The sequence below is a fragment of the Alosa sapidissima genome, chromosome 9 (genome assembly GCF_018492685.1).
Source record: "Alosa sapidissima isolate fAloSap1 chromosome 9, fAloSap1.pri, whole genome shotgun sequence".
Lineage (NCBI taxonomy): Eukaryota > Metazoa > Chordata > Actinopteri > Clupeiformes > Clupeidae > Alosa > Alosa sapidissima.
In genome coordinates, this window is record NC_055965.1 from 14902894 (window position 1) to 14929894 (window position 27001).

The 27001-nt window shown below is 41.1% G+C and overlaps 3 protein-coding genes across 3 annotated transcripts; 1 reads left to right on the top strand and 2 right to left on the bottom strand.

The window, feature by feature from the left end:
* Positions 1-2629: 2629 nt before the first annotated feature.
* LOC121718348 (histone H1-like) lies at positions 2630-3241 on the bottom strand. Its single transcript, XM_042103370.1, has one exon. The coding sequence runs from the start codon at positions 3239-3241 to the stop codon at positions 2630-2632; it is 612 nt and encodes a 203-aa protein (XP_041959304.1).
* Positions 3242-9425: 6184 nt separating this feature from the next.
* LOC121717975 (CMRF35-like molecule 1) lies at positions 9426-15660 on the top strand. The gene is made up of 5 exons (XM_042102699.1): positions 9426-9477; positions 10855-11163; positions 14678-14809; positions 14891-14928; positions 15406-15660. Exons 1-5 carry the CDS (start codon positions 9426-9428, stop codon positions 15658-15660), a joined length of 786 nt encoding a protein of 261 aa, XP_041958633.1.
* Positions 15661-19728: 4068 nt separating this feature from the next.
* LOC121718274 lies at positions 19729-25813 on the bottom strand. Its single transcript, XM_042103218.1, has 8 exons — positions 25501-25813; positions 24279-25236; positions 23923-24121; positions 23534-23639; positions 23028-23263; positions 22525-22683; positions 20169-20294; positions 19729-20022 (listed from the first exon to the last, which is right to left on the bottom strand). The coding sequence occupies exons 1-8, from the start codon at positions 25639-25641 to the stop codon at positions 20010-20012; spliced, it is 1938 nt and encodes a 645-aa protein (XP_041959152.1). The 5' UTR covers positions 25642-25813; the 3' UTR covers positions 19729-20009.
* Between the last annotated feature and the right edge of the window lie 1188 nt (positions 25814-27001).

Genomic DNA, 27001 nt, shown 5'->3' on the forward strand with positions numbered 1-27001 from the left:
CAATGTCCATGTGACCATTGATTTTGCATATCCTGAATGTCTTTATCATTAGTTATTCGTAATTCTTGTAAACAGGAAATGTCAATGTTTTGTTGCTTGAGTAATTGCATCTTCTTTTTCATGTTTTCCAATGACTTAACTCCACGTACATTGTAAGATAATAAAAACATTGAGAAGGAAAAAACAAGCAAACAAAAAAAATAAATAATAATAATTAGTTAGACTTTGGCCTATCATCCGGACTAGGTTGATCTTTCTTTTTTTTACTTTGTGGTGGTGTTAGGGATAATTGTCTCTTCTTTACTTTATCAGAGATTCTGGAGTTACTTGGTGGGCTTATTTGTAAAGGAGGGAACTCCGCATCATATACTTTTTCTTGTGAGCTTTTTGTAGGTGCGTTCTCTACTTTTACCTGTCCCTGTTGAACTTCGTTCACCTGATTGTCCTTCGCCAAAGAAGTCTCTAGGTCAATAAGATCACTACTCTCCGATTCTTCCTCAGATTCGTCCTCCTCAGGTTCATCTTCAGATTCTTCTGTAGATTCACTTTCACTCTCAGATTCATCAGATTCCTCGGCGACATTATCAGCCCCAAAACTCGACTCACTAGCACTTTCAAATTTTTCTTCCTGTAATGCCTGTACACCCTGGTTCTCATTAGTTTGGTTTTCTAGTTGTTTTTCATTAGGTTCACCAGTCTCAGTTGTTTGCGGTGGACTATGCGCCGGGTTTGGTTGTGGTGGAAAAGGCGCCGGGTTTGGCTTAGGCTTTTTAAAAAGATTAACATATGATTTAGGGCACTTGAAGTACGTGTGGTTTTTCTCGCCGCACAAAGTGCAAGTACTTTCACTGACGCAACTGTTAGCTTTATGCCCGCACTGACCGCATCTCCAGCATTTCACTGTTGGACATTCCTTATACTGATGTTCAGTGGAGTTACAGGTGAAACACCTTTCGACTTGACCATTATAAAAGATTCGTCCATGGTGTGGACCTAATGAGATCGATGTAGGTAGCTCGGATTGCACTCCAAACTGCGTCTTTTTTAGTTGCACTTTGTACCTTTGTACTCCGTACCAGATTCCATATTTATCAACAGGTTTTTCGAATAAAGTAACCGAAGAACAATATCGATGTAAGAAAACTTCTACATCAGCGTCGAAGATTCTCCCAGTCCAAAATTTTACTACGATTACTTTTTCGTTGACATTATGTGATGTTATTAATTCCCAATCTTGCCAGATATCTCGTTTTGAATTTACTTCGTAGAAATCATTGAAACGTTTAAATGCCAAATCATTCACAAAAACTAGCTCGTATTCTTTGCGATTTGGAAGAGCTATGAAGGATACTACATCTGAAGTTGCCATCCATTGAGAAGCAAAGAGAAGATTATCCCCAACATACTCTCTATTTGGTGCTTCACCTCCACCTTTAAAGACCAAACGACACCAAAAAACTCGCCTATCTGTGCGTGGTGTGTCCATTGTAAAGCAATTTTTTTTTAAACTAGTTAGGTCTAAACACGGACTAACCCGCCGGTTTTGCCTCTACCGCTCATTTTTCAGCAAGTTTTGAGAGTTCGTCTGAATACTCAAATGCTAAGCGGCGGAAAGGCATGTCTTATTATGCCACACCAGCGCGGTGCTACTCCGTGCCTCAGTGGATGAGAACAAAATGCTGAGAGCCAATCAACGTGTAGTTCGTTGCGTGACATCATTTTGAAATCTATTTGGCGCGCATAACACTTCCACCTTCATTTTAGCCCAGCAGCTCAATCACAAAAAAGTTAACGCATGGCATAGTAGAGAAGTAATAATCCCAGGTAAAGTTACAGCCAAGTTTTCAGAGGTTCAACTTAATACCCAGTAAACCAACGAGGCGGCCTGGGATACACATTTGCCAGTGGTACTGGCTACTACAATGTAACAAGCTGAAATTGTTGTATTGCAAGTTTTTGGATACTTTGTTTCATGTTCGGATGCACCTGTTGCATTAGATATAAGTCATGTTGTGTTACCGTAATAAATCACCTAATATGTATTTTAAAATTGCATACACAACCCATTAGGCATAGATGAGCCACTCCTTTTTCTAGGAAACCGTAAACACATTGTATCATATGACACCATTTTACGGAAGAGGGAATCATTCCTTACAATCCGTGGAAAGGTACAGCACATGGCAAATGTGGTAAAAAAAAACGTGAAATATGATTTTTGCTCTCCAAGTGGATTCCATTCATGTCCAGAGTTGGGGTTATTTAGAGAAAACATGAATAGAACATTCGGATGCATTACACCTCAATGGGTCCCCTCGTAGTCTCTGATGTGAGGGCTACACAAAATCACGAATGTTACCTTGGTTTATTGTGAGAAGCATTTTCTATCAAAATGGTGGGTGTGGGGTTAGATGAGCCACCAAGGCTGGGGTTAAGTTGAGCTAACTAGTACTTGTATATAATTGCTATAGTGAACAAAGCAGAAGGAGCTGAGTATGATGGTGTATTCGGAAACAAAATTCGTTCTGCCTACCAGCAGGCACTGACGGAATAAAAGCATTCAGATTGTTTGGGTGGCTCTTAAAAGAGCATTTTTGTACATGGTGAAAAAGACATAATGCGCTAACATTTACTTCTTCTTGGGTGCAGCCTTTTTGGGTTTGGCAGCTTTAGGCTTAGCCACCTTGGGTTTCGCTGCCTTTGCTTTCTTGGGGCTCTTTGCTGCCTTCTTGGGGGCAGCGGGCTTCTTGGCTTTCTTCGGGCTCTTCGTTGCCTTTTTCGGTGTGGCGGGCTTCTTGGCTGCTTTCTTCGGAGACTTTTTGGCGGCCGTAGGCTTCTTGGCTGCTGCCTTCTTGGGCTTCTTTGCCGCGGCCGGTTTCTTCGCTGCAGGCTTCTTTGCTTTAGGAGCTGCCTTCTTTACCGGCTTCTTTTCCACTGCCTGTTTCTTGTCCAGCTTGAACGAGCCGGACGCGCCGGTCCCTTTAGTCTGGACTAGAGTTCCCTTGGTGACCAAACTCTTGATGGCCAGTTTGACACGAGCGTTGTTCTTCTCCACATCGTACCCACCTGCCGCCAGTGCTTTCTTCAGCGCAGCCAGAGAGACTCCTTTCTTCTCTTTTGAAGCAGAGATGGCCTTGACGACGAGCTCGCCCACACTTGGGCCAGTTTTCTTGGGTCGGGGCGCCTTCTTCTTAGGGGGCTTTGCTGGGGCCGCAGCGGGAGCTGGAGCAGTTTCTGCCATTGTATCGTTTAGTTTTCACGCACAGACTACTCGGGAGATCTGAGAGAGTTAATGACTGCCAAAGCCGGTGGGCAGGACTTAATAAAATGAACATGAGAACCATTTAGTCTCAGCAGAGTGAGAGCTGTCCCGGCCTTTCTGTGGCGAAGAGATCACTTGTGTTTTCTTCACACACTTCTTTGTTAGAAATATGAGTAACGACACGATATTTACCAACAAGACGATGTCTGTTGTGAAGAGCACAGCCTTCACGTTAAAAAAAGAATATATGGGGGCCTGTGGTCGCCCTTTATCACTTTTGCAACGAACTGAGATCGTCGGACCTCTAGGTGGAGAGGTTGCAGTCAGTCTGAGTTGTGTGAGGAAAACATGCACATAATGATAGTAAAACCGCGCAATACGTCGACAAAGAAGTAGCCTACCACAGACCAAGACATGAGCCTCTGTCTCTGCTTTTACGTGTTACAATGTGTTTTTTGCGAATGTGTACTTTCCAATCGGGAGCTTTATGGACACTGCGAAACACAATTCACAAACACGAAACACACGCATGCATACCACATAGGTCTAAATAATATAGGACCAATTTATGGGAAACATTCGTGATGTGGCAATGTTTGTTAATTCTGCTTATGCAGACATATGACGAAGACTAAATTACAATAGATATCTGTTTCTAACACACTGGCTTAGACTATATTCTGCCTGTTCATTATGAGTAGGCAATCTATCGGTTTAGATAACATCTTGTACCATCTCTCCTGGACCCAAAGTAACTCTTATTACCGAAGAAGTCCTAATACAATGTCATACAACTTTGGTCATTTTGCTATATTGTCCTGTTTTTAAAGTCCCTTAAATACATTGTGTTTCACTTCTTAACACATTTCTTATATTGAAATATAAGATATTTCTTGTAATTTCTGATATTTCTTATATTGTGCTGATAAAGTACTAAAAAGTGATGTTTTCATAAGAGATTGACTCCAGGGAATAACTGGTTCAAGGGTAGAGGGTGATCAATGATGAACCCTCCTGTTGTATTAGGTCATATTTTCTCTCAAAAATGGTGTTAGCATATTCTGACAACCATGAGGTTCCTTGACTTTGTTAACACAGGGCATCTGAATACACAAAACAAATTTTGTTACTTTTTATAACAATTTGAGTGTTAACTTTAGAACACCCATGTGTATTCCTGGTCAAAAATGACCGGCCATTAGAAATGAATAGTTGAGAAAATGATCAGTATATAAAATTGAGTCCAGGCACATACTTATTGATCAGATGGACTGTATATGTGCTTCTGTACATTACAGTTTTTTCTGATTGCTTAAGCACATTTTTTGTAACTATGGCTTTTTTTTGCAAAACTCTACACACAAATGGCAAAACCTCTCACCCAATCAGCAAAACATTGTAGTTCTCTTGCAAAAGTATACAGAACAGTCTCACAGTCGCTTCTACGCTACGTCACATCTACGAAACTCCCCGTCCTGCGTCCTGATTGGCTCTACCATAAAATCTGGTGCAGAAATCACTCTCAACGGAAGAGGTCCCAGATGGATGTGAGTGAAGCTAGGCGGAGCTAAGCGGAACAAAATTCATCTGGCGAGAGTCAGGTTACTGTATATGTGATTCTGTACATTAAAACGCACGCACAAATACGCCCTCACTCCCCCTCTTTGCTTCTATGCCAGCCCTCACTGGAACCTTTCCCCAATTACAGTTTTTTTCTGAATGCTTAAACACAACCGTGATCCTTATAGCACAATTTCTAAAATACTTATAGCAAAACCACTCACTGAGTTTGCGAAACTAAAAGCACAAACACTGCTTTGCACTCAGTTTGCAATTTTGTAACACACGCTTTGCACAACTGTAGGCACAATCCACTGCACAGCACTCTTTTTGCGGAACTATAAACACAACACAAGTGGTAATGGGATGGGTTGACATGGCCCCTTAAGACCAACATACAAAACAAAGGTGGTCCTCCTCCGCCCTACGGTTCTCGAGATATTCACAGAAAACTGTGTCCGGCCACCTACAGGCCAGTTGGTGCACAGTAACATAAATTAATTTATTGCATGGTCCCCCATGAACGGAATACCCACGAAACTTGGCGTGCATTCAGAGGGTGTCATAATGATCCTACACTTCCAATTTCGTGCAGTTTTGACCATGTTAGGTCACAGATACCTGCGATTACAACACCTCATTTTTACTTTTTTGTTTTTAACTAGGTGGTGCTATACATGAAATGAGTTTGGAATGGTTATGGAATGGGCTGACATGGCCCCTTAAGATCTACATACAAAAAAAATGTGGTCCTCCTAAACCCTACGGTTCTCGAGATATTCACAGAAAACTGTGTCTGCCCTACCCTCCTTTCGGGGGTCCAGTCCAGCGGGGGGGCTACAGATCAAAACAAAAAAAGATGGTTCCATGCTATCCATGTGGGGTTACATGCCCACCAAGTTTTGTGTACCCCGGTCTTTCAGTGTCACGGGAATCCTTTGGCCATGCGAAAAAAAAAAAAAATAATAATAATCTGACTAAACCTATATGACCGCCGCTTCGCTGCACGGCGGTCATAATAAATAACTCATGTTCAAAATGACATATGGGACAAACCCTCACTGAAAAGAATGTTTTAGAGTCCAGTGTCTACGACGCAGTGGGCAAACTGCTGTTTGCAGCCTGTTGATACCATCTTGCTATTCGTTTACTCCATCCACCCCTGACCACACTTGCCTCTTCATTTCTCTAGAACTGTGATGATGTCACACGTACAGAGGATGTGGCTGAGTGTGTAAGTGTGTGTGTGTGTGTGTACTGTATGTGTGTAAGTGTTTGTGTGTGTGTGTGTGTGTTTGTGTGTGTGTGTGTGTGTGTGTGTGTGTGTGTGTGTGTGTGTACTGTGTGTGTGTAAGTGTTTGTGTGTGTGTGTGTGTGTGTGTTTGTGTGTGTGTGTGTGTGTGTGTGTGTGTGTGTGTGTGTGTGTGTTAATAGGATTCTGCATGAGCCAACATCCCTTCTTTAATGTGTCACCTACACTACCGTTGAAAGGTTTGGGGTCCTTATTATAGAAATGTCCTTATTATGACTTAGAATGCTTAAGAGTCCTTATTATGACCGCCGCGCAGCGATAGGTTTAGTCAGATTTAAGGAAAGGAAAAGGAAATGACTAAATAAAGAAAGATGAGGCTACAGTAGGTGACAGAGTTATCAAGTTCACACTGGCTCACCATTTACTGTATAAGCTCAGGTTGGTGAGAGGGCTCTTTAACATTGCCTGTACTCACTGGCTTGTAACATGGCCAAGAATATAAAGATTTCTTTGCTTCTGAATAATTGAGTTGGTGAGTCTTCAATAATTAGTTTTCCTTAAGCTAAGCATTTCCATGAAGCATATAGATGCCGATTGAAACGTAGCCTATTCCATTCAGATAGCTAAGTGGCTACCGGGCTCATAATGCACTTTTAATTGCAAATAGAAATGTCAAGCCAGCAACAACTCATTACATGTTTCCATCCTAACAATGAAAGCTGCTTGTATTAACTTAATATTGTGTTGTCAATGTGGCGCAAACAAACAAGGCTAGAGTTGGATCAGCCTTATCCTTTGTGAGCAAGAGCTGGCAAAAGGACGTTATGATAACCATCTAGAGACTCAGCACCCCTTAAAGTGACAATGCACCAATTATCAAAACTTCATCAAAATACACACTAATAGGGTACATTATTGGCCTTTTTTTATCTTTAGTTGTTTATGTTATATTTTTGTTATCATCTATCATATAAATGTAAGATTAATCACAATCATAACTAAAACAGCAGCCTAGTTTTTGTTTGGGGGGGGCACCAATGTTGTTATTGCATACCCCTCAGCAAATGGGTAGTTGCGCCCCTGTGAGCCGCTCATCACCCTCAGCCCGCGTCACTTCTGTTGCATCTGGGTTCATCAGCTCAGCCCGCTATTTGCTCCCTGTTTCGCCCACTCTGTCTAGCACTCGCTGTTTATCCCTTGATCAGTGATGTGAGAGAAAAGGGAACCTGTGGGGTGGTGAGGTTTGTTTATTTTTTTTAACAACAACACGTCAGAAACCAAGCCTCTGAAACGGTTCCAAATAGATCATAACTGTTGATGTGGCATAGGCACTTTAAGTTAAAAGGAAAATATCATGTATTTTAGTAGCACAATTCTATTTCATAATTTATTTCAAGCAATTTCAATGCTATACGTCCCTGCAAAAGCTCCCTATGTGTGCAGACAGTTGGACTGAACTTGGACAGTCATCTGGGGTCATCAGCTTTCAGCTCTGCAGCTTCTGTGTTTTTTTTCCCTTATAGAATGTTACTATGACAACATGCAGAGCAAAGAGAGAACCACAGGAAAGTAATTAGTTTCAAGTAGAAAGTAGTTTCAACGTAAATATACAGTAATATACTGTTACATATACTGTTAATGTGTACAAAAAAAGAACACATAAAGGGTGTCAGCATTTTACTGTTGTATAATCCTAATATTAATCCTCATCACCCTCAGCCCACTTCACATGTCCTAGTGTCTGGAGTGGCGTGTCGCAGAGGAAATGACAAAACCACAAAGCCAGAGACTGACCAATCCTGTGTCTTTAGCTGCAGTCATGTGTTTGACAGTCTCTGAGTTCTCTCTGCCCAGCGGACCAGTGATTCTTGCATAGTGGACGACATAAGAAAACCTGTTAGGATGAAGATGGTTTCTTTTCTCCTCATCTTCCTACTCTTAGGTATTGTTGCTATGGTTACTCACATACCTCTTATTAGTTTAGTTTCACTATTATAATCAACATGTCCTGTTAATGTGCTCACATGCTAACATGTCAGCTTCATAGGCCTACGTTTAGCCATTTGGTGTTGTACGTATTATGAACTGTGCATGCAATAGATGGGCAAGGCAGAGTTTATAAAGTACATTTCACACATATTTTAAGCTTGACGGCTGTTTTCATGAAGATGTTGCTATAGACAATAATGTCATCATATGTGGAAATAGACGGGTGTTATGTAGAATGTGTGATTTTGCAAGGTGATTGTCAAACTCTGCTCCTCTAAGTACCACACTAATTTAAGCACTTAGATACATAGATAGATAGATACTTTATTGATCCCCAAGGGGAAATTCAAGGTCTCAGTAGCAGACATCACACACAACCTGCACTTACAGCAGAAATGGTAAATATAAGTATAAACATATAACCAAACTCGACTGTACAATAGAGACAGTAGGAGATAAGAAAAACTAACAAAACTAAATACTAAATATACTATATAAATTAAATTTAAAAAATCCACAGTGTGCCTGAGGGTGATCAAGCATGAGACGCTTGCAGTGACAGGGCCGGGACTGACCTGTAGTTCTATGTGCATGGTAAGGTGCTCAAGAGAGTGAGTGTCATGGTGAAGGTGCAAAAAGTAGTCCAACAGTAGTCCTGTAGTTCTGTGTGCATGGTAAGGTGCTCAAGAGAGTGAGTGTCATGGTGAAGGTGCAAAAAGTAGTCCAACAGTAGTCCTGTAGTTCTGTGTGCATGGTAAGGTGCTCAAGAGAGTGAGTGTCATGGTGAAGGTGCAAAAAGTAGTCCAACAGTAGTCCAACACATGCAACAGTGCAAGAATAATGTCTAGAGACCAGCATAAATAATATGGACAAATAGGAGAGTAAAGTATAATGTAGACAAGGAATATAAAAAACTATGTCAGTGCAAGAATAGGTTGAGGTAATAGGGTTACAGCCATTCAGTATTGTAGCAGAAGCCATTGGTCATGTGTGCTAATATAGCATGAAAAACAGTGTAGCAGTAAAACAGTAGTAAAAAAGAATAAATTCCCAGAAGAAAAGGCTCCTGTATGCAGTGAATGAGTAAACAGCAACAAACAATTATTGGTTGAGTTGAATGAGTGGACAGGCTAGTATGTATATCTTGACAGAAAGAAGTTGTAATGTCCTACCCTTAATTTACTGACAATTGAATAACTTTGGGATATTTCATATGACTTGTCATTAGCAGGACAGATGGGAGCTGGTAATTATATTGACATCTATGCATACCGTGGAGGAGCCATCATCATCACATATATAAATTCACTAAATTGCGAGAGGATATCACCCCATTGGAAGTCACATCCTGAAGGATGTATTATGGATCCGGTACAGTTTGGAACACATACACTGGACATAAAATTGCTCGCAGGTCAGTGGTGGTCAACCTGTGCATGGGCGGACTGGCCATCTGGCATACCGGGCATTTTCCCGGTGGGTCGACACACCTTTTGGGCCAATAGAATAGGCTATATATATAATTTAATATATATATATATATATAATATAATATAATAATATAATAAAATTATATATATATATATATTAATTTAATCATTTTGGCCAACGATCGGCCCAAAGGAAGGACAATCAGCGGCCCATTGGTTACATTTCCATATTGACACTCGACTGATCCAACAACAGCTCACGTCAGGCCCCACCCCTCGCATTTTGGCTCAGAGACGCCCAAAATTCAACATCGATGGCATAAGTGATGGTTGGTCTCTCAAAGTAGAAGGTCAAAAGGGTTCTATCTTGGAAAGGTTATCATGGTAAAGATGGGCTAAAAGACTGTAGACTGACGGAAATGTAGGCTACAAAACATCAAGTCATATTCATGCACAAGCCAACTAAGCTATATATACAGTAACCTATAGCCTACAATAGGCTACTGGAAGACATTAAAGAGAATTAGTTAATGTAGCTATACTGTTCCAAAATGTACCAGCAATGTAGGTAGGTAGTATAGCCTAGGAATAAAATATTTCCAGCTACAGCCCTGTTTATTTCGTGTTGTTTCAGTTGTCCTACAGTAAGTAATGTCTACGACAATCTAGGTAATTTAGCTCTTTACACATAGGCTTCATTAACTGTTTGGTGCTGCTGTCAGTTGAGCATATAGTTTAAATGTAGCCTATTAAATCATTTGAAATGATACTTTGAATCCAAGCAGAAACTCTTCTTTAATAATTGCTTGTATAGCCTACTTGAATATGGAGATGTGCTCCATGGCTACCTCTGATCAGTCAGAGCGATAGTCAATGAGGCCTACATCACTTTCAGTGCTCCATGACAGCTGAAAATAGGCATATTTAAGGGTAATGCAAAGATTTTGTATTTAATTAGGTGTGCCCGACCGATTTGAGGGCCGCTTGGGCCAAATATGCCAGGGCTGTTTTTTGGTCCCAGTCCGCCCCTGAACCTGTGTTCTTTATATTTTTCAGTGATGGTAGAACATTCTTATTTGAGTCCACTGTAGAGTGTAATGCATTCTAATGGATGCTCATATAATTTAAAACACATCTTGTTTCAACATACAGTACAGCTGGCTATCTATTTTATACAGATTATGTAAATAGTACTGAACAAATTGAGCTTAAACAAATCTGAAGGTGTGAACACATTCTATTGTGTATTATCATCACCATGTGTGTTAGAATCTGTTGCATATATTTCAACACACCTTATTAAGTGTTTTCTATTGATCCCCTAGTGGTCTTTCATGTTTTATGTTGTGTTTGACTCTTAGTGCCCTCTACTGGTCAAAACCAGAAACTACAGCATACTGTTGGGGACAGTGCAGACATCACCTGTGACTTCTTCAGTAAACATGCTAACAGTGAGAAATTTCTCTGTGTGGGAGCAAACCGTTCAACATGCACCCGCCTGAGTGATATTCGGTACTCTGTCACTAATTGGCAAAATGGAAGGACTTTCAAGGCCACCATCAATAATCTTGTCAAAGCTGATGCTGGAGTCTATTGGTGTGGATTTAAAGTCACTTTGTCATCTCTATCCTACACCAACCTATACAACAGAACACAGCTTATTATTACAGGTATGAAGGTATATTCGAAAGACCACATTTAAATAAGTTCTTTAAGCTTTCACTTCACATAATTTTTTTGTGTTTTTATGTGGATCAGTCATAGTAAACCAACTGACTCTTACAATAATTACAATTTCAACATTCCACAGGGACAACCTCCACTCACATTCATACATTTATTTATTATTTTTTTCCACATTTAGTCAACATCTCCAGGTTTGTGATTTTTTCCACATTTTTGATACGTTTATATAAAACATAGGTGACTAATAGTGATGCACGGGCTGACCCGTAACCCGCGGGTCAGAGGGTTGTGGGTAGGATGTATACATGTAGATTATATTGCAGGGTGGGTCAGATAGCAACGTTCTGAGTTATATTCATAAAATATCCATGTGCAGAATTGTGTGTGATGTAGGCTAAAGTGAGGTTTCCACCTCCTCTTCCTCTCTCTGTCTCAAATGCACATGCACACCAGTTACAAAAATACCCCATCGGAGGGGACAACACTTATCTACACAATAAATTAAACTGTTGTTTAGCCTAAATAACGCTTCTATTTCACAAAACACCTGATGTATACGAAGAGACATTTAGATCCTAACCACAATTATCTGGTAACGACCCTGCTCCTCAGTTCACTCTTTAAAAAGAATGCAAGTTATGTCCATGCATCTTACTAACACACTCCACAGGCCTGTAATCTGTAGGCTAATTCAGTTTAGTTTTATAATCTGCATGCAGCCAAAATCATCACAATGTTATTAATTTCTAAAGTGGTAGCCTTTTGCCTACCTTTTGTTCTGATTAAAACACTTAAACTGTTGTCAGTAAGACAAGTGGAGATAATATGGGTAAATACTGTGCCCAAGCTCACTGTATAAAAATACAACCCATACACAAATATATATATATATATATATATATATATATATATATATATATATATATATATATATATATATATATATACATGTGTGTGTGTGTGTGTGTGTGTGTGTGTGTTCACAATATATTTTGAAAATGTAAATATTCAAAATTGGCCCACACATAATCTTTTGACATTTAAAAAGATATTTAAATATTTTTAAAAATGTCTTCTTTTTTTTTTGAGAATGCTAGACCTTCAGCTCTAAAACAAATACACATCTACACATGTGTAGGGGAAGGTCTGAAGCCATGATAAGTATTAACAAGGGCAAAGTTATAAATATTGTGACTTGTTTCTGTTCATCATTATTTTTATAATGCTTATTTAAACTAATTAAAGCATTAAACAATTACTTGATGATATGCTGTGTCGCATAGAACAATGCACAGCAAATGGGTAGTTTGTTTATTTTATAGAGGCCTTTAATTTTGGTAAGAAGTAGTTGCAAGATGTCCATTATAACAGTGTACATAAACCTAAACAATATGGATGCACATTTCAATTCACAGTTAAATAAGGAGTTAGATTGGAGGAGGGAGAAAATTATTTGACATGGAACTATACTCTCATTCGGGTGTAATAATCCAGTCACTAACCAATTCGTACTGCAGCTCAACCTTGTTGCTGAAAGTCAGCCTACGGGGACTATTTTCAGGTGCTGCATGATATTGTGTTGCTGCGCCCATGGTGTTCCTTGATTATTACGCTGGAATGAGAGTATAGTATAGTTCCATGTCAAATCAGCCTAGAAAATCGCCACGTTTCATTTTCTGTTGATCCTATTACAGTTTCTAACTTGAGAGGAGACAAGTTTTAAATAGGAAAATTATTGGAAATCTTAGTCACTTTTAAACATGATGCTAGCAGGCGAGTAACCTGACTCCGCCAGATGGATTGCTTCGTATTTGCTCTGCATATCCATCTGGGAACTTTCCGTTGGAGAATGTTTGGGTAGGAGCGAAAATTTTGGTTAGCTTATTGGATAAACCATCTGTCAATCACCACCTATGTTGGTGATAGATGGGCCAAATCAACCAATCAGATCAACGAAGCGTTCCTCTAATGCCATCTTTTAACATACAAGTTAGGTAGCTAACGTTAACGTTTTTAACGTTAATTTACTATTTGTATGTGACATGAACCTCATCAATGACAATCCCCACCAAGTTTTCATGGTAGGCGACACTTCTGAAGAAAGCATATTCCTTCTTGTTAAGTAACTAAGATTCAGGGCTACCAAACACTAACTGGAATTGGCCGTGGAGGATGTCTGTGTCCTTCATTCCTCCCAGCTACATTGCAGAGACTCCTAGCTTTCTAGCTTCCTCAGGAATACTTGAATATTTGGATAAAACTTCAGCGATAGCTATGCTCATCTTATCCGTGGACATCGGCATGTTATTTAGATTGAACAGTAGCTTCTTGTTGCGTCACACCTAAACCCGCCTCAAAACCAACGCTGATTGGATGTTCGTTTTGCGAACTGCTGCACATTTTCTCTATCGGAGAGATGCCAGACTGATCTGCGGGTGAAAATATGAAGATCGAGAGATCAGGATGGTCTCACGAGGCTAAGCAGGAGAGATGCTAATGGTCTAATCCGATTCAATGATCTACTATGCTAGGCTGGAGCTAAAATCGCCAAACTCAGAGAACTCCTGGATGAACTGGAGAAAGGTAAAAATCAATTGTTTAACTCAAGGGGAGGTGGAAAATGAGTGTAATTCCCCAAATGGTGGAATATCCCTAAGGCCTAATCCAAAACTCCTAAATTTAAGATATCCTAAGTAAAGGTTCATTCACAACAACAACAAAAAGAATAACAATGATGACAAAAAAATATCGCTCTAGCTAATATGAATGACAACATCCACACATAAACTATAATGATCACGACACAAAGAACTGACAGCCAAACAGATTCCATTAAATGTTAGCCATCACATTGATCAACACGAGGAGAGACTTTCCTTATTGTTCCTTATCACATTCAGTAATCATCTCATCATGATCCGCTAGCTGCCCATTCCGTGAAAACATCGGTCTCTGTAGGCAGCCCTGTGTCCGAAAACTAGAAAAAAACGAAGTGAGGGCAGCATGGGGAATACTGAAGGGAGGGGTGAGCTATCTCTCTGGTGTGTTTTGTTTGGTCCTAGGTTAAAATGTAATGTACATTGTTGTGGACAAAAGCATCTGCTCAAAAAAAGACATACTACATTAACACAGTTATTCAATAGTGTAACAAGCATCTACACTGCGGCATGCAGATGAAGACAAGAAGTTATGACAAGAGAAAAATGCAATTCATTATTAGTCATACTTATAATGATTCTGAGAGTCAAGTCCGCTATTTTGTAGTACAATATCTGAATTTCTTTATGTTCACTATGACATGACATGGGCATAGCCACCGTGAAGCCCACCCTGATTCCTAATCATGAGTTGGAAAGTGCCACTGCAAATAGAATGAGAATATTCACATATGTGACAACGATTCCACCTGCACTTTGACAGGAGTCCCCAAGGTCTCATGGTACAGTTGATTTTTTACCATAAATGCTACACCATGTTTCCATATGTGTGATTATACAGTATATGAAGACCCCAGTACTTATCCAGGATCCCCAATAATCTATTTGACCACGGTGGTGGTGGTAGTGATGGTGGTGTTGGTGTTGGGAGCTGTAGTCTTCAAGCTCTACAGAAAGCGAAGAAACACTCCAGGTTGGCTCAAAATCCTGTCACATATTTGTATATCTTGCAGAGGTGGAAACATGAATAAAAAAGTGTGATTCTCTTCAACAGATCCTGCTGCGTCTGTGAACCGAAGTGACAACAGATGGGTGAGCAGATATGAAGAGATGAATGAAAAGAGACTGTATCTCTCTAATGTGATTAGATGCACTTCAATGATTTAATGAGGAACATAGCCAAGTACCTACTTAGTGTTTCAACTTCACATGTTTTTTTTTTTTTTTTTTTCTGGTATCCAATCACAATCTTGTCCATCATACATTGTGTGCTGAACCAAATTGTTTTGTCTTAAAGTGGTCCATTTATAACTAAGAGAGAGAGAGAGAGAGACATAGATACAGTAGAGAGAGATAGAGAGGAAAAAGAGAAATTAGTCTGTCAATTGCAGGGTGGTGCAGAATTCCAAAATTTAATTGAAACTGGCTCTTAAATTCCAATTCAGTTATTGAATTTCACTTGCATTTCAATTGAGGTAGCAAACAGGAAGTAGAATTGCAATTCGAATTTTGCACAACCCTGGCCAATTGCACACTGAGTGATATATGATCTGTGTGGTTGTGTTTTAGAGCATTGCAGATTATGAGAACGATACAGCAAGAGATGATGTAACTCCACCCAGCATTGTGACAAGCCCAGCCTATCAGAACCTGAACCTCAACATCATGCAACAGGACCCAGCCTATCAGAGCCTGAACCCCAACACCATGCAACCGGAATCAGTCTATCAGAGCCTGAATCCCAACACCATGCAACAGGACTCAATCTATCAGAGCCTGAACCCCAACACCATGCAACAGGACTCAGCTTATGAAAACCCCTAACTCAACACACAACAATGATGTCTATCACTAGCCTAGGACTCTAGACGCGCCCCTAGCTGCCAGGGCTAGTCTCGTAATCGAAACTCAATCAGGCCAATCAAATTGTGTATAGAGTCGTTAGGTGGGCTTAACATAATGATTGATGGCAGAGTTGCAACGGTTTGGCTTGAATTCCCTGCTACTTGAAAACAAATAAGATGAATGTTGCTGTTGGCGAACAGTGTGACACGAGTTAAGCTTTTATTAAGTTGGCAAACATTTGAACTAGCCAACTAGCTCCGCTGGTGGGAAACGCATGGGACTCATAGCGCTGCCGCTGTCCTATTGCGTGCAGAGGGAATTTGAAAGACAACTGATTATCCCGCCCCTCGGACTGAGCACTGCGAACGGTGAGTGCCCAGACCCTAGATTTTAATGTGGGTCTGGCTCGTCAGGCTAGTCTATCACTGCATTATGGTGTGAATCTGAGCCCCAAAACTGCATTACCCATGCGGATGACCTCTCAGTAGATACCTTGGCTGGTGTGTTGTGATCTTATCTTGTCCTGTCTGTTTTCGTGTCCTGTTGTCCACTGTTGCTTGTCAATCTTCTGTACTGTACTGTTGTGGTTTATATATTGTTTTATATCTTTTGTGTAACCTACCTGTCTGCAAGATAAGTTTACCTTTGGGATAATACACAACAATGATGTCTGTCACTGCATTAGGGTGTGAATCTGAGCCCCATAACTGTGCATGGGGATGCCCTCTCAGTAGATACCTTGGCTGGTGTGTTGTGATCTCATCTTGTATTGTACTGTTGTCCTGTGCTGTTGTCCACTGTTGCTTGTCAGTCTTCTGTACTGTACTGTTATATTTTATACTTTTTATATCTCTTGTGTAACCTACCTGTCTGCAATATAAGTTTACCTTTGGGATAATAAAGTTACTGCTTTAGTTCATCCCAGCCTAGACCCCAACACAATACAACTAGACTCAGGCCTACATGGTAATGCCAATTTTGTTTAGAAAAAAACAAAACAATAAGCTATTAATCTGTGTGTGTGTGTGTGTGTGTGTGTGTGTGTGTGTGTGGGTACCTAACCCTAACCCTAGCGCCTTCCATACAGCACATGCCTGGAAGACGATGTTGGGGGCTTAAAACACCATAAAACGTGTGTGTGTGTGTACGTGCAAAGGGGGTAAGTATTGTTTAAAATACAGAACTAATTCTAACACATTTAGTGGCTAGGCAGAGGCACCAAGTGTGATGGAAAGTTTAAGAACGAACAGGACACTGTCTACTGTTTTTGAGTTTGGAGATGTACTGTTTTGCAGAGACAGGCTATGAATGCCGACTCCACAACTGTTGCACTTCCCAGCCAGTTGGTGTAATAGATTGCCCACTATGAATCAGTGACAATAACTCAAAGACAAACAATCCAAATGGATGACGTATTTAGACTTATTTATTTAGCATTTTAACCTTTTAAGTTATTTCACTATTATTTCACACCATCACTACCACACTTATGGTGAGTTTCATCACAGTTGAATATATAACACCTGAAACTGGTGTGTGCACAACCTCTATCAATGTAAATACAAAAAAAGTAAAAAATAAATAAATAATCAAAAATCAGGTTGTCACATTACTGTAATACCATCAAATCAGTTAAGGTTAGAAGCCAATTATTATGACATTATTATTTCTTATATAAAATGTGCAAAATTGGAAATGTCCTTGTTTGAGGTATCTTGTAAGTTACCATAGCACTGAAATATTTCACAGGTCAGAGAACAAATTTAAAGTCAAGAAAAAAAACTGTAAAACAGAAAAAAAGAAAGAAAAATAGCAAACTCAAGTGTTGTGATATAAGCAAAGTCCTTTTAGGCAAGTCCCTTCACTCGGCGGCCACTCGGCGGCAACGCTTTTTGGGCACTCATCGGGCATCCTATTCAGCAGAAATGCGCGTGCGCAAGGCTTCACGACACCAATCTTGCTCCAGCGGCGAGTTCACAACACATTATTGGCACGATGTCTTCACAACACACCATATGATTGGCTCAATGTATTCACATCTTTTCTTTTGTTTTACTGTACTACAGTATCCAATAAAAATCCTCTTTCTTGCCCTCCTCCTCTTCCTCCTCATCCCCCACCTCGCATACACACAGCTGAACTGGAGTGCATCACTTCAATATCAGACAAAAGGACCCTGAACAAACTAATCAACATCTCAGACAATGACTGTCATCCACTCCACAGCACTATCATAAAGCAGAAGAGCTTGACCAGTTGGAGACTACGCTCACTGCCATGCACAACTGACAGACTGAGGAAGTAATTTGTCCCCAGGGAGAGAGAGAGAGAGAGAGAGAGAGAGAGAGAGAGAGAGAGAGAGAGAGATAGATAGATAGATAGATAGATAGATAGATAGATACTTTATTGATCCCCAAGGGGAAATTCAAGACATACAACTCTTCAATGCTTCACGAAATGGAAGAGAAGAGATCGACTTCTCTGCTTAGTCTATCTGCCTCTCCACCCTCTTCTACACTTTAATGTTGTGTATGGACTGTCCACTCACCCACTGTGTTACTGCTTACACTGTCTACTCTGCTGCTATAATTCTTATATTACTATGTTTACATTTTTTTCTGTTATATTGTCCATATAATAATGCTATAACTATTACTATGCTTACATTTGTCTCTTATATTGTCCATATTTAATGCTGGTCTCTTATATTGTCCATTTTTTATTGCTGGTCTCTAGACTTTATCCCTGCACTGTTGGACTTATTTGCACTACCACCATGACACACACCTCATAGAGCACCTTACCACTGCATATTAAAAACACAGGGTCAGTCTCATGAGATAAGCCTCATGCTTATAAATCCTTAGTATATTCACGTGGATCCTTGATTTAGTATCCTTTACTGTCCTTATTAGTGGATTTGTTATTTTATCATCCTATTTTTGTTGTAGTGTATGTTGTGGTGTCTTAAGCTACTGGGACTTTGAATTTCCCCTTGGGGATCAATAACATATCTATCAGTCTATCTGTTATGTACCTTCCTCCAAGTTCCTGTGGTGGATTTAAAAATGAAAATGTTGCACACGGTGCTTTCATTTACATGACATTTCCATGTCAAGCACATGCCAGTTCAGTCAAATGGGAGATCATCAAATTAGGGAAAAGCAGAACTTCACTGATTTTTTTAGTACACAAGTTAAACACAAATATAGTCTGATAAACAATACAATACAGCTGTTTTGAACAAAAATTCAACAGTAGAGGTCAACTACATTTCTTCTATCCCAGATTCATGATCCATCCAAGTAAGTTCAGTAACTCAGAATAAATTCCATAGATTTAGGTGGTTCGCAAAGCTAAAATACAGATTTTTGCGACAGTTTAAGTTTACTTTTTTGCATCAATATTTAAAATAAATGAAGGTCATTTAGGGAGTTTGGTGCTTCATGACATTGATATAAGATGAGATTCATACCAAAAACCAAATATGATTCTCTACAACCTTCAGGGGTTGATACATGAAACGTGGCCTGTGCACCATGCAAAAACTAATTTTTCGTGAAACGATATCAAAATAATGTCATAGACACAGACACAGCGTTAGCCACTGTTATCACAGCGTTAGCCACTACTCATGACATCACAACTCTACCTCTCTCCTCTGCCCATCGTTCCTCCCCCTGTTCTCTTCCTGGCCCCTATTTCACTTGCCTATCTCGCCAAGGAGGCATATAATTATAAGGCTGTGGCCCATCAAAGGTGTTCTTGTTGTTTATAATCTCCTTTGAGTCTGTGTCAGGATTCATTACACCATTCATTGAACTTGACCTGTTTGCCCTCTCTTACCTCACTTCCGGTTATTGGTTTATAGATGCGGAATTATTTTCTCACAATTTCCTCACAATATGTTGTTTCTAGCGTAGTTAGAATATTTTATAAGACTGCTACTGTATGCACGCTACATGTGCAAAACAGTGGCAAAGTTTATTATTAACGATGTTGAGCCAAATGAGACAGACAAATACACTTTGTTCCCCTTTATTTTTAACTTGAAGAATGATGTGAAAAAGAAAATACAAATTAGGCCTATGTAAAAATAGATGTTTGAATGCTGTAGCTGGTTGGGGGCTGTAGAGCTGCTTGAGAGTGAATGAGAGCAGACTGGAATGGGAGAAGGAGCTTGGCCTTGTAGTCTGCTGGAATGCTGCTGGTGGGCTGGATGATCCTTTGTTGATGCCACAATTCCTTCTTCATTTGGATCAGCGACTGTTACAGTTTGTGTGTAGACCAGTATTCATTATTGCATTCTTCCAGCTTGGATGTTCACTTCAATGAATATTCCTGCGGGGGTGGGGCAAAAGGAAACATTACTAAGACATTTCCTTCCGGATTCTCTGAGGTTAATAAGTAGAGATGTTGGCCAATTTTTGACAATGATAGATAAATGCTATGTGTGTTAATGGTGTCCTCCAATGGTTTGCACCCACTTTTTTTGGCCTTTGTTGATGACGTCCCTGATGGTGCCTTGATCTTTCTGAGGGGCGAACCTGTCCACCATCTTGATAAGGTCAGGATGGCAAGCCAAGAATGCCAGCGTGTTACGGGCATGGGTTCTGTTTTAAACACAAACAATTCATCAACACCGATTTATTTACAATAAGGACATCAACACCAACTCATTAATAATGACAGCATTAAAACATTATTGTGATGTTTTTATATGTTAAATTAACATTCAAAATATGTTTGATACCACAAGGACTTTTCATAGGCATCGATACCATCAGCCACAATATTCTAATCTCTCGTCTGTGCTATTGGTGTTTCTGGCACAGCCCTCAATTGGTTTCAGTCATACCTCATTAACAGAAAGCAGTTTGGTCCACATCAGTCCCCTGTCACTCGTGGTGTCCCCCAGGGTTCTGTACTTGGGCCCCTCCTCTTTTTCATATACATCCTCCCATTTGGCCAGATTATTTGCAGCCACGGTCTCAACTTCCACTGCTATGCAGATGACATCCAACTCTATCTTACCACTCCCTCTCCCTCTGACCCCCCACCACGCTCCCTCACTGACTGCCTCTCTGACTTAAAATGATGGATCTAAAACAATTTTCCCAAGCTCAACACAGACAAAACCGAAATTCTGCTTATTGGCCCTAAAAGCATCCTCATCCTCACTCCCAACATTGATGGCTCATCTGTCCACTCTACCCCTGTTGTTAAAGACTTTGGCATTCAGCTTGACTCCACCCTTAGCTTTGATCCTCATATCAAATCACTCACTAAGACTGCTTTTTTTCACCTCCGTAACATTGCCCCTTCCTCTCTGCTAGTGATGCACAGACTTTGGTTCACTCTTTCATTATGTCCCGTCTAGATTACTGCAACTCACTTTTCCTTGGTCTCCCCACTAAAACCCTTCAAAGACTACAATATATTCTTCACCCATACCAGACGATCAGCACACATCACCCCCATTCTCCATCAACTCCATTGACTACCAGTACCAAAAAATGAGTGGTGCGCTACTTTGCGCTACCTGGCTAAAATCCTGGTGCGCCAGCAAGATCTACGTCATTTTGACGTCATGTTGTCGCGCTACCGGTCGGGTGCGTCGAGTATGTAGAAGCCTTTACACTCCTTCCCGCTCACTATGATCCTCTGACCAAAACCTCTTGGCTATCCCCCGCTCCAGACTCTCCACCCTGGGTGGCAGGTCCTTCAGTGCCTTGGCCCCCAAACTCTGGAACTCCCTCCCCCAACCTCTTCGTGCCTGTCCTTCTCTTCCTTTCTTCAAAGCACATCTTAAGACCTTTCTGTTTAATGATCACTTCTCCTCCACACCCAACACATAGCGCCATACAGATAACTTGTCTTTGTTTGTTTGTTATTGTGTTTCCTTGCCTTCCTACTATGTAAAGCGACCTTGGGTTTGAGAAAGGCGCTATATAAAATAAATAGAGAGACCGTTTAGGGAGAGTCAATCAATATACTCCAAACTTCTCTATCATCAAATTTTGAATTACAGGCTTAACATAGCCAAAACAGCTTTTAGTATTATGCCCATTTTGATGTATAAAAGCTATAACTCTGAAACAATGCTTATTGAATGCTTATTATTTGCATTATTGAATGCTTGGCAAGAATGATTGCTTTGCTGCTTTCATTGTAATGTTTTTGTCTTACAGTGTCTTGTCCCTATTCTACGCCCATTTCTTGAGTTAAGTGATGGGAAGTGGCAGTGTCGACGCATGTCCCAATCAGATGGCATATAGGGCCCAGCCGTTACATGACTCTGGTTAGCTGTTTGATTTGTCTTCTTTTTTTTTTTATTTGTTTTTATTTCAGCTTCGATACTCTTTTTGTAAGTATTCAGGTTATGTAATGAACCCCTAGATATTTGAACATTGCCACAGTCTCTCCCTGTGTTTGTGATATCATTTTGATCCAGTGGTGACATAAACTTAGAGCATCAGCCCATTTTTAAAGTACCTGCAGGCATGTCATTGGACAACGGGTTTTTCGAATTGGCATGTTTTGTACGGGCACTGCACTAGTTAATTTATAGTCACTACATGGACCAACATATTGTATAACATACTGTATAATGCACTGTGTAATATGTATACAGTGCAAAACATACAGTGTTTTCGGAATATGTTATTAACTCTTCATTGTGTTTTAACAGTGGTAAACATACAATTTCAAATCCACGGCACTGACAGATAATCCTATGTAGTATCGATATAGGAGATGACATGACTTTTAGATACCACATAATAAATTGATTAGGTTTGGTTAGCTGAGTTGTTATTATTAAACAAGAAGTATCACTCCCACCTGACTTCCTGTGCACTGTCGAGGGCCAGACAGCTGATGGAGTGGATGAAGCGGTCAGTCAGGTTCTTTTTGCCAGACAGGACGCGGGATGCCCCCATGATCTCTGCCAGTCTCTCCAGGAACTGTGCAGTGGTCTTCCTCACGGCCGCATTACGGTGCCTGTAGAGAACCATTGAGACAAACCAAGAGAAACACAGAGACAGAGAATGAGTAAGCCAGAGAACCAGAGGAGACAAAGAACCATATAGACCGTTTCAAGAGAGTTCCATTATCAGCATCATAGTTGCTCCCACAAGGCTTCCGTTTTAACCATATTTAGAGACAAAGAACCACAGAGCCAGGAGAGACAGGTGTGAAACCAGGTGAAACAGAGACCAGTTGTTGAGGACTAGTAGAACTAGTATAGTAGTACTAGTAGAATTAGTATCAGCAGTACCACAGAGAACCAATAAACTTCAGGAAGTCTGAAGTAAAGGCTCATCAGGGTTCTCTCTCCCCCTCACCTGAGCCCTGTGTTGATGAGGGCGTTCATGCTGCGAGAGGGGGTGACATTGAGCACCATGTACCCCAGTGCCAGCTCCATGTCCTCCCTGATGAAGCCGCTGGCCTCTCCAGCTTTCGGCAGCAGTGTCTGGGCTGTGCCCTCAGCCTCTGTGTCCATGCCTCGCCCCAGGTGAGCGTGCAGGTGGGCCAGCGTAATCATGGCAGCGCGGGAAACCATCGAGCGCAGGTTCTTCACCTGGGTGTGTTGAGAAAGATAGAATGACAAAATGTTACAAGCTGTCTCAAAAATACATAGAACACAAAGAAAGTTTGTTACAACGGTGTTCTCATACTGTCTATAAAACTGTGTCCAGGCCTAACATGCATACATTGTAGTGGCACCAAGGCGAGTAAGCTTATTGAAACTGTGCAGTATAACTAAGTCATCTGAATACATATTCTCGGGTCTGAAACAGAACAAATGCAACATGAACTCCAGCTTGTTTTCCAGCAGAGAGCCTCTGACCTCGTGGTAGACGGCCAGACACATATCATGCAGCCTGGGCAGCAGCACCTCAGCGTGGTGCTGGGACAGAGACCTGATGGAGATCAGGGCCTCGATCTTCTGCTCCCTGCAGAAACAACAACACACACACAACTCAGAGGAGCATATACTTGACTTTAGCAGTCTATCTCCAGCTTAGCTCTAAAGTGTAAAGACCTTGCATAGGGTAGGCTGTCTTCATTAAAAGACACTCTTTGAACACAAATATGTCAATATGACTGTATCTTATCTTAGCTGAAAAACTATAATTTGTCTCAAGTAAATATGTTAAAGTAGCCTATCATAGCTAATAGCCTATAATTTGTATAGATTTAATGTGTTAGCCTAGCCTATTTTAGCTATACTCCCACCAGTCATCCTCTCTGAGCAGCCTGAAGGCCTGCAGGATGGCCTCCTCGGGACAGGACACAGGGGGCAGTTTGGCCAGCTCTGGGAGCTCCCTGATCTGCTGGGTGTTGCTTGTTTGCTTCTCTATCACTCTCTTCTTCTTCACCTCCTTACACTCCTTCACTTCTTCCTTCTCTGCCAGACACTCCACGGACCTTTGCTCTGGGAGGTCAAAGGTCAAATCTGTTTTGATTTGTAGATCCTATTCTTGTGTTGCAACCACAGCTATATCAGACAGTATGATCAGTGTGTGTGTGTGTGAGTGTGTGTATAAAATTGTTAGGGATATGTATCTAACTTTACTGACTTCACTGCTCACCTGTCACAGCAGTGGCCACACTAAGTGAAGCTGTCTTCTTGAGGCGGGGTAGTCTACTGACGAACCGTCTCTGATTGGTTACCTGGGGTTTGGCTGTCTCAGGGGGGGAGGGGACAGCATGGGCAATGGGTGGAGTGGGGGTGTTGAGGAAGGGCAGAGTGCGCAGTGCGGACGGGGTCCTGAGGTCCACAGGGCTGAGGCTGCTCGTAGAACTGCCTGCATGGTCAGAAGCGCTGGCATTGCCACTGAGGACACTGTTACAGCGGAGACTGGTGAGTCTGATCTCCTCAGCAACACACAGGGCCTCCAGTCGGAGGTTCTCAGGGATCTGGTGAACGTTTAGGGGTTCTAGCACACACCCCATATCCTGCTCCTGCTCTGACTGCATTGTATGCTTTACCGGGGGTTGACAACCGTTGATATGGTTTCGGTTACTGTTTATGTTGTCCTGTTGACTGCTGGTTTTCAGGCCAACATCTTGGACAGTTTTGATACAGCGCCTGGCCTTAATCTTCTTCGGCTTGTTGTTCTGACTTTTGCCTGTTGCCTTGTTGATGACAGGTGGAGCAGGCGCCATGCTGCCATTGGCAATGCCACCCGGTGCTATGTTGTGATGGAGTGGCATCAGTGGGTGAGCCCGATCAAGGCCAGTCAAATTCCTCCTGCCTAGGGGACGCGGAGCACCTCCTTGCGGAATTGCAGAGAGCCGTCTGTCACCTAGGATCAGCTGGACCGGGTCCTGACCCTGGGCAAGTGCAGGCAAGGAGGGGAATGAGCCACAGGACTGCTGCTGCTGGGCACGTGCAGGGGTGATAGGGGGCAACAGCTCATGCTGACCAGACGCTACACCGGCTCTGAGCGACTGGAGAGAGCCGCAGAGCATTGTGGGATTATGGTCTGGCAGCATCACAGGCACAAGATGAGGATGGAGATGCGGGTGAAACAGCTGATGATGACACTGTAAACAGGGAGGAGGAAACATGTCAAAGATGGCCGCCACCTGCACCCAACACCACGAACACATTCCCACACAGTTCTGTATATGAACCGAACATGAAAGTTACTATAAGTAGCCCATGGTATGATTTCTATAATTGATTTACAGCCAGATTGGGCCAAAGCTGTATTCGTATTGGCCTCAGAGAATATGGGCTATTAAATTTACATACCGGTAGTAGCTTAGGCTATATTGTACTACTATTAGATTTTATAGGGAACTCACACATGCCGGGAAGCAAGTATGGGAGCCGGTGTACTGCATCCGCTCCAGGTTTTCCCTCAGGAGCTGCTGCATTATGTGTTTCATCTCCTGGTTTTGGACATGGAGTCTATCCAACTCCTCTTTAAGGCTTTGGGAATCCATTGAACTGAAAATGTCCAATTCTCTGACTGGACCTACATTTCAAAATGGTGATGATAATGGGCTGAAATTAAACGTCCTGAACTTAAAATTATAATATGGTATCAAATTACGATTGAAAATATATATATATTCGAATATAATCGAAACGGAAAAAACAAGCGTGTATATCTAACTGAGAAGTTTCTACAAGTGACGCAAAGTAGTATGTTGGCGGAGGATGACAGCTGCGCTATTGTGAACTCACCACTATGACGCATTTTGGAGTTTGGTACGTCTGTGTCTTCAACAGACCATTCTTGAAGGTTCAGCAAACGAGTTCCATAAGCCTAGAGGTCACAAATCGCCTCTGTCCATAATTACATCTATAGATAACTAACTAATAAACATCAGTAATACAACCTTATGTAGCCTTCGTAGACTACCTTCTCAGGCTTGATAGCACGCAAATGAGTTAGTATCGATTATTAATTGATAGTCACAGACCTAGCTACATAACCTTGAGTTCAGTGAGTGATTAATTGTGCTAAATAGCATTATTTCACTCCAACAAACACGTAAAATCAACAGAACAAGAACAGTCATCACCCCTGTAACGCAATATGCCAAAGTGAAACCAAATTCCTGAATCTGCATTCTGAAGCTTATCCGGATGATCATGGAGAACAATCAAAATATGTTTACCTTCAAGCTTGTACAATCATTTGCAGTAGCCTACATCGGGCTGGTGGTTTTAAACTTTTATGTGAGCGGACACAACATAGACCAAATTACCCTATATAGCCCTCTAGTGGGGAGCAAGGATAAAACACGCTTCCACATGTTTTATTATCTTCCACAGGATGGAGTTTAAAAACGCTTTGTTCATTTAAAAATGTTTTTAACGTCAGTTAGTGTGTGTGCGTGAGAGAGTGAACAGTTTTAAAATGTTAGTAAAACTACATTAAGGAAAATAGCAATAATAAACAGCAATGTAATATCAATGATCAATAGCCGAATGAAAATAAAAACACCATAACCCATTAAAACATGTTATACTAGGCTATATAGTTTTCAAGACAATATAGGCTACCCATATATCTGGGAAAGTATGATGTGATCATCCTTGTAATAATTATATACACAATACTAAAAGATTTCTATAGCTATTTTTTGTCAGGGGTTAGCTGACACACCATCATCACTGTGTGATTTAAAAATACACGTGTGCACGAAGTGAACCACCTGCCGGATGTACTGCAAATGATTGTACAAGCTTAAAGGTAAACGTGTTGATTGTTCTCCATGATCATCCGGGTAAACTTCAGAATGCAGATTCAGGAATTTGGTTTCACTTTGGCAGATTGCGTTACAGGCCCAGGGT

Bases quoted from the DNA above. Each gene is read 5' to 3' on its own strand.
- LOC121718348 (XM_042103370.1), bottom strand. From the start codon at position 3,241: ATGGCAGAAACTGCTCCAGCTCCCGCTGCGGCCCCAGCAAAGCCCCCT.
- LOC121718274 (XM_042103218.1), bottom strand. From the start codon at position 25,641: ATGGATTCCCAAAGCCTTAAAGAGGAGTTGGATAGACTCCATGTCCAA. The intron at 24,122-24,278 runs GTGAGCAGTGAA...TTGACCTCCCAG, and splicing joins TGTGGCCACTGCTGTGACAG to AGCAAAGGTCCGTGGAGTGT. The intron at 20,295-22,524 runs GTGGGAGTGATA...TGTTTAAAACAG, and splicing joins GACAGTGCACAGGAAGTCAG to AACCCATGCCCGTAACACGC.
- LOC121717975 (XM_042102699.1), top strand. From the start codon at position 9,426: ATGGATCCGGTACAGTTTGGAACACATACACTGGACATAAAATTGCTC. The intron at 9,478-10,854 runs GTCAGTGGTGGT...TTTGACTCTTAG, and splicing joins GGACATAAAATTGCTCGCAG to TGCCCTCTACTGGTCAAAAC. The intron at 11,164-14,677 runs GTATGAAGGTAT...GTGATTATACAG, and splicing joins AACACAGCTTATTATTACAG to TATATGAAGACCCCAGTACT.